The sequence below is a fragment of the Pangasianodon hypophthalmus genome, chromosome 5 (genome assembly GCF_027358585.1).
Source record: "Pangasianodon hypophthalmus isolate fPanHyp1 chromosome 5, fPanHyp1.pri, whole genome shotgun sequence".
NCBI lineage: Eukaryota > Metazoa > Chordata > Actinopteri > Siluriformes > Pangasiidae > Pangasianodon > Pangasianodon hypophthalmus.
The window spans coordinates 17,832,611-17,840,358 of record NC_069714.1 but is presented as its reverse complement, the minus strand read 5'-3'; the positions used below and the strand labels follow the sequence as shown (position 1 = coordinate 17,840,358).

General features: G+C 40.5%; 1 protein-coding gene across 3 annotated transcripts; it reads left to right on the top strand.

The window, feature by feature from the left end:
• The first annotated feature begins 201 nt into the window (after positions 1–201).
• Positions 202–6,814, top strand: wipf1a (WAS/WASL interacting protein family, member 1a). 3 transcript variants are annotated; one of them, XM_026913156.3, is made up of 8 exons: positions 202–332; positions 2,402–2,487; positions 3,030–3,159; positions 3,288–3,422; positions 3,549–4,481; positions 4,576–4,770; positions 6,263–6,376; positions 6,520–6,814. In XM_026913156.3, the coding sequence occupies exons 2-8, from the start codon at positions 2,437–2,439 to the stop codon at positions 6,573–6,575; spliced, it is 1,614 nt and encodes a 537-aa protein (XP_026768957.1). In that variant the 5' UTR covers positions 202–332; positions 2,402–2,436; the 3' UTR covers positions 6,576–6,814. The 3 variants fall into 3 exon arrangements, with proteins under 3 accessions (XP_026768957.1, XP_026768958.1, XP_026768956.1); XM_026913157.2 differs by having other exon boundaries at positions 278–435; positions 6,523–6,814; XM_026913155.2 differs by having other exon boundaries at positions 278–435.
• Positions 6,815–7,748: the final 934 nt, after the last annotated feature.

Genomic DNA, 7,748 nt, shown 5'->3' with positions numbered 1-7,748 from the left:
TCTCTGCCTATATCATTCACTTTGTTCCTCTTTCTGTCAGTGTTCACCTGCTACTCTTAGTGTTCACGTACTCATACAGAATGAAGAGGTGAGGAAATGTCTGCTGTGGTTGAGTTCGTTTGCATGCCCCACTCTGTGTGTGAAGGACTGCTCTCTCTCTCTTCTCTCTCTCTCTCGCTCTCTCACACACACACACACACACACACACACACACACACACACACACACTTAGTAAAAACATTTACTGATTGGTTGGCTGCATCAGAGACAGGAAGTGCAATGGAACAGTGTTCACAACTGTGATACTTACTTCTCTACAACTTCAACCTCGGGTGAGTCCATCTTTTCCATGAATAGATTGAGGGGAAACTCAGGAGAGAACAGAGAGGAAAGGGAAGCTTTGGAGGACAGTGAGGGCATCCCTGCCTGTCAAAGGTTGGTGTTTTTTCATGCGAATGTGTTTGTTGGACTCCGCTGTAGAGGAAATTCAGAGGAGGAAATATGAATTCTCACAAAGCTACTGAAGCAGAAGGGTGGTTGCTGGGTTGTTGCAGGTTAACCATACCGTCTGTTCATCTGTTTTCCATTGTGAGAACTGCTCACAATGTACAACACATTTCCTAGAAAATTAAGGCATCTGAAGAAATATGAAGTGAAATAACAGAAATAGTGTAGAATTTATGAGTGAAATATACATATAGTTTTTTGAAAACCCTTAGTTATCAGTGGTGGACTAAAACCGTCAGCAGCATTATATTGCTATAATATTTTATTGTTCATGTTACTCTATCATTTATATATTACTTAAAACCAGTGTCACTCTGACAGCCTAAATCAGAAAGGTGCAAAAAGATATTGGTCTTGACCTATTTTTGCCTTCATACTCCACACCCGTACATTTCAAACTTATATAGTAAATAATATCACATTTTTGTAAATCAACTCTGTTTGTTGACAAGTTATAATTCTCTTTAAACTTTAATAAAATGTTTTGGGTTTTTTTCAGGAAAAAAGCCTTTTTATTGTTTACATTCCTTGCTCTTTTAGGAACATATCCCATTTTTCTTGTGACTGTTTTGGTTCCACTTTTTTTTTTTTTAACAACTTCTAAACTAGCAAGTTCCTGTCTTCCTCCTTACAGTTAAGTAACTTATGCTGCAACAATATTCACAGATTAAGACTAAACAGCTGACACTAAGTAAATTTTTCAAAAGGTGTCAAATGGCATATAATAGGTCTTTTCATTCAGGTTCATTTTTAGAATCATGCTGAACCTGCTACTGTGTATTACATTCTCAAATTCACAAATTTGGTCTGAGGCTGATTGCTATAACTGCAGAGGAAACGGAGTGGCCTGTATTAGACTCCCTTATTTGTAGCTTATGTACTGTATCAGGAAGTTGTTGTCACCTCTGCTCACCAAAGCATACAGATTTGGCTGACCAACAAGGTCATAATTCTGCCGAGATCATATTTTACTAAAGATAGCTATTACGTTTGGTAAATGACTTAATATCTTCCAGAAATTCATTTCAAGCTGCCTTCTATGAGAACTGGAAGGCTTACTGTAACTGGATATGACATCCAGATAGCTACCAGAAGCGGAAAAACTCAGAATAAATGCATAACTTTTGAGATATACATTATAGACCATAATCAAACAAAAATAAAATAAATGTAAAATGTAAAAGAGCTCCAGCTTCCTGCCGTCTCTGTGAGGTAGCAGGTCATGCAGGCCATGTAGGCCTTGAGCTACTGCAAGTTGGCTTCAGTCCCAAGTCAGTTTCCACTGGAGAAAAGCCAGAATCTGCACAGCTTTCAGATTCAGCAGTCTAACATTTATTTTGTACAATAAATTAATTTTTGATGCAAAAGGAGAGCAAGAACCACAACTTGTTGCACATGTTATAAAATATTTGTCCCACTCAACCACCGTCACGGGGTACAGTGCGGACGTTGTCTTTGACCTGGGCTTGTTGTGAAACAGGCTTATTTAATTAAAATATGTTGGTGAAAAAATGTAAGTTTTGACACAGGTCTTTGCATCATGCATGGCTAGTTTGGATCCATAAGACATTCTACTAAATATGATCTTGTTTTGAATACATCTTTACTGCTATCAAGCTGAATTGAATTCAGACCTGAGAACTACATGATTACAAGTTTCATTTAAAGAAACATAATAATAGGCAGTCTGCCTAAGTTCTTTGTTTTGGGGAGTAAGATTGAGTTTGTTATTTAGTTCTCTTTGCTTCAGCCTCTTTTGCACCTTGTATGTTGCTCCCTTTTAATCCACCGGAAGAATAAGTGTGAATAGGGGTGGGGTGTGAAGTTTAAGATGGTGTATGTTGCTGGAGGTTTATAGACACTAGTCCATTCTAGTTCTCTTCTCTTTTTTCAGGTAAAGCGTGAGTGAGTGAGCAACACAGACTTAATATGCCTGGTCCTCCACCCCCACCAGCACCCCCTCCTCCAACCTTTGCTTTGGTAAGAAACATCACAGCTTTCTACACAGTTCTGTCCTCTTCTGATTGTTGAAAGGGTAAAGATATCCCTTACAGAAAAGTTACAAGAAAGTCAAATGTGCTATGTCAAGCTTCACTCATTTTTCACATGTAGTGCATATGTTTTTATTCTTCCACGTTTACATTACTCACATAGTCACACGTGAACAGCATATGATTAGATGTGAAATGTATTTTTTTTCCATTAGGGAGCTGTTTCCCTTAGTTCCCTTCAGATTAGCAAGTGGTTCCTAATGTAGAGCTAGATATAATTCAAAAATGTAACATATATCCTGTGCATTATGTTATTCAAATAAAAAGAACTGCTCACTGCCACAATTTTATTTGTATCTTACTAAACAGTTTCTGCACTTTCTTCCTGTGTTCTGCTCATCTTTACTTAATCAGTACTCAGGAAGAATAGTATCAAGCATTTTTTATTGTAGAGCGCCACCTAGTGGTGACTGTATTATTAGTGATCTCTGAAACTGATTTTTTTTTTTTTTTTTTTTTTTTTTTTTACAGGCGAATACTGAGAAACCATCCCTGTCCAGAACTGAGCAACATGGCAGAAATGCTTTACTCTCAGATATCAACAAAGGCACCCGCCTGAAAAAAACTGTCACCAATGACCGCAGTGCTCCAGTCCTTGATAGTAAGTAACTCAAATTTCAAAACAAGTTTTTTCTACTATACTTCAACAATAGCTACAGTATAGCTCACTAGTATATTAAAAGCAATCACAGTGTGGTTTTTTTCAACAATAATAAAACTGTTTTACAGAGCCCAAAGGGGGTGGGGCTTCTGGTGGAGGTGGTGGTGGTGGTGGTGGTGGTTTAGGAGGTGGAGCTCCAGGTGGACTTGGGGGGCTGTTCCAGGGTGGGATGCCAAGACTAAAATCTGCAGGAGGTGGCCCTGGTAATTAACATTTCATCTTTTTTTAAAAAAAAAAAAATGAATGAATAAATTGCTCAAAATGTGTCTAATGAAATATTTTCCTGCCTACTGTTTGAGTTCTTAACATTTATATTTATCTTTAAATAGCAAGGCCACCCATGCCACCCACCAGTGGGAGATTCCCAGCACCAAGTGGAGGAGCGCCTCCTCGTCTCCCTGACACTCCTTCTGGGCGATCGAACATGAGCAGGGGCAGTGTTCCACCTGTGCCTTCCTCTACATCTGCCTCGTCACGCAGTCCAAATACTGGTGGCCCTCCACCTTTGCCAGGAGGTCGATTCCCAAGCTCCCCTTCTACACCACCAACACTGCCAGGAGGTCGATTCCCAAGTTCCCCTTCTACACCACCAACACTGCCAGGTCGGCGCCCCAGCACTCCTGCAAATCCTGCTCCCCCTGGCCGCCAAACATCTTTACCACCACCACCTGTTCCCTCTAGTGCCCGTCCATCTTCTAACACATTTTCCTCTGGATCCTCAAATGATTTTCCCCCTCCACCACCACCAGTAGGAGGAAACAGGTCATCGTTACTGCCACCTCCTGTTCCCTCTAGTGCCCGGCCACATTTTTCCACAGGCGACTCAGATGATTTTCCCCCTCCTCCACCATCCATAGGAGGACATGGGGCATCTTTTTCAGCACCTCCAGTTCCGCCTAGTAGCCACCCTCCACTTCCTACACCTCCTTCTGGATCAGATGATTTTCCTCCTCCACCACCACCTGTAGGAGGAAGTAGAGCATCATTTTCTGGTAGTGGGTCTCCACTGCCACCACCACCCCCATCAGGAAGTAAACCAGGACCAAGATCTATGGGCGGTGCCCCACCACCACTCCCTTCAGGTAGAGGAGACCTGCCACCGCTACCCCCTACACCAGCAAAGGAGCCAACCAATACAACTCCTCATAGAAATTCTTTTAGTAACCCGCCACCTGTCCCACGACCTGGAGGGTCTGCCCCGCCACCACCTCCACCCAGTTCAAGACCTCCACCAGCAGGAAGATCCCCATCTATACGATCTAGTATGATCTTGGTCAAGTTTATTTATTTATTTTCCCTATTTCTGTAATGTTTCACCATGTGGTTCAACATATAACATTTGGATCTCCTATATAGGTCCTCTTCCACCTCCCCCTGCAGGGGACAGCAGAGGAGGTACTCCACCTGCACCTCCTCCTAATCACCCTAGTGGTAGTCGAGGAGCTGGCAGACCTCCCCTTCCCCCAGATAGGCCTGGGGCAGGAGGGTTGCCTCCTCCCCCTCCCCCTTCCATGGGCAATGGCAACCAGAGCTCACCTCAAAACAGCACAGGTATGGATTTGTTCACACTTTATGAAGTTTAAAGGTATAGTCAGTGATTCGTGTTAGTCAGTAGTTAGCTAGTGTTAACTATGATGAAATATAAAATTCAAACACATTCTTTTTCATTTCAGTTGTCCCTCCAATACCATATCCCTAAAGCACACACAAATGTGCTGTTGAGTCAAGAACACCTGAATGCTAGTATAAGAGGGGAGTTTTCTGAATTGACAGACAGCATGATTGACATGCAAGTAGAAATGCCTCCTTGGCCTGATTAGTTAGATGTTGGTGTTCAACATAATTTGTTTTTACACATGTTTACAGAGCATGGGGCGCTGAACTGAAAACCTCCAAATATTACAAAAAAGTGTTCTGACTAATAAACCAAGGATGTTTATTAGCACACTGAAGCTCAGCTAACAGAAATGTATTAATATACCATTTTAGCCAATGATAAACCAGAATTAAATAAAGAATTGTTCTCATGATGTATGGCTGTTGAAGATGACAAGATGACTTCCCTCTGTCAAACCACAGTGAGTAAGAAAGCCTTTAAACCACTGAATACCATGGAAGGCCCCATCTGTTACGTCACACAATTTAGTGGATTTATGCTGCATTTTCTGTGTTTATGTACAGTGGGTTTTTTTGGTAAACAGTAAGAATGCTAAGTCTGAGTCAGTTGTCTGTGCAGACTTGCTAAGCTCCTTTTTTAGTGCTAGACTCCATTAGGCAAATACTGTGTGGTCAGAATCGCTCTTTATGTCCCCACATACAGGATTTAACCTAATTCTGACTTATTATGCATATTGTTTCTCTACAGCTCCTTCGTATGGTTTGATTGTGATAGTAAACATCTGTGGCACAGTTAGACACTAACTGGATATGCCACAGACAAGACATTATCTCAAGATATTGTTAAGTGTGCCAAAACTAGCGTTACAGACTTTAAATCTGTCTGGACAAGCACTAATTGAGGTACTTTACAGCTAGGTTCATGTCTGTTGACAAGTTAATTAATCCTGTGGCTGAAAAACACAGTACTAAATGCCTTCCTATTAAATCTGTACATTGGATAGGTTGTAGCAAAATACAGGTTCATAACACTTTAATACAGACATAGTTTGGCCTCAACCTTATAAATGGCCTAATGCTACCCTTTTTTTGCACAAGAAATTAATTTCACACCTGAAATGTTATAAACCAAAATGATCTCAAAGAGTGGGTTAATAATCGTCAGAGATTATTAAAAAGACTATATTAGGGGTCACCAATCTTATCTGCAAAGGGCAATGTGGCCACATGCTTTCATTTAAATAAAGTAAGAGCTTATTTAATGAATTGATCTGGTCTTCTTATGACTATAAGAAGTGGATTCGGCTGAATGTAAAAGCTTCAGCCCCACCATCACTTTGTTGATAACACTGGTGACCCCTGGGTTGTATAATGATTTGGTGAAATTTGGCCCTGATAGTAAACCCACAAGGTTCTCCTTTTTTAGATGAATGGGAGATGAGGTTTTCCTTCCATGCAGTTTCTGAGCTGCCCCCACCTGAGCCTTACATTTCCATCCCTAAGACCTACCCCAGCAAGGCTGGTAAGACTGATGGCAAAGGTAAGAAACATTGTATTTGGTTTATCAGTTTTTGCTATATTTTGTTTTGTCTGTGCATCTGAATAATGTAAATGTGAGCATTCCAATAAAACTTTTACATGTACATTCAGAATCCATTAATATGAAACATTGTGTTTTCCCAGCAGGGTCATTACCGAGGGAAAGAGGAGCTCCTCCACTGCCTCCAATACCCAGATAAACAAAAATCAGTCATGCCACTGCTGTATTACTATTCACTTCTTAAGCACAGCTTCAAATTTCTTTTTCTGAATGTTGCTGAGAGTTTTAAATTCCACATGTGAGAGAGAGTGTGTGAACTTTTTTTGAGTATATTACATTTTTAATAAAGACAAATTAGAACACAAACAGAGATTGAAATAACATTTTATGTTCTATTGTTATTGCTGAAAAGGCTAAAATAAAACACCTTTTATAAGACATGTTGGCTGAATGGTGCAGTGAATTAAACTACAGGGTGTCCCAAAAGTCTCCATACATAGGGGAAATTAACACTTTTTAACAAAATGTTTTCCAAAATGTTTCATACTTAGTTTATATTATATATTTTTTCAGATAGCTTTTAAGGATGCCTTTGACAAAAGAAGAACATATTGAAATCATTCTCTGTCACAAGAAGCTGTCACAAGGTTGTGATGGACATCCGATTACAAGCATAACACCAGTTAACCCGAGTTCATCATGAGTGGGCGAGTTGACTCCATGTGTGTTTGCAAAGAAATGCAAAGATGTAGAGCATGTTTTGTAAATAAAGTGACATTTTGCCAAAAAAGTGTTAATTTCCGCTTTGTATGGAGACTTTTAGGACACCCTGTAGAATGAAGTTTATGCCTAGTCAGCAAAAGTAGACTTTGAACTCAGTGGACTACGTGATATCAGAACAAACCTTACACAGCAGAACATTCTGTGCCAGGTACATACGAGGCAAGCATGGCATTCAAGGTTTGCACTGCATTTGGAATGTGGGCGGAAATTTGCACAAACTCAACCAATTCTTGTGCAGTGTTTAATTTTGGGCCGGAGGTGGCCCTGCTGTAAACTCTGCTCCTTATCTTTGGCATGACACACTGTATCATCAGGGTTGAGCTGCGGCTGTGTTCTGGCAGCCAGATTCACATGAGTTCATCACCATCATTGCACAGCAGTATGAGGCCAGATGAGGTGGTACGTGTGGGCCAGCACCTACACAGTGTACAGCTGCAGAAGAGTAATTATTTGTATTCTAATGTCACTCAGAAGTGGATAAATTCCTTTCTGAGTCTGGTTCCTCTCTATTTTTCTTCCTCAAGCCATCTTTGTGACAGTGTCTATTGCTAAAAGCTCCATACAAATAAAAGTGCATTGAACTGAATTG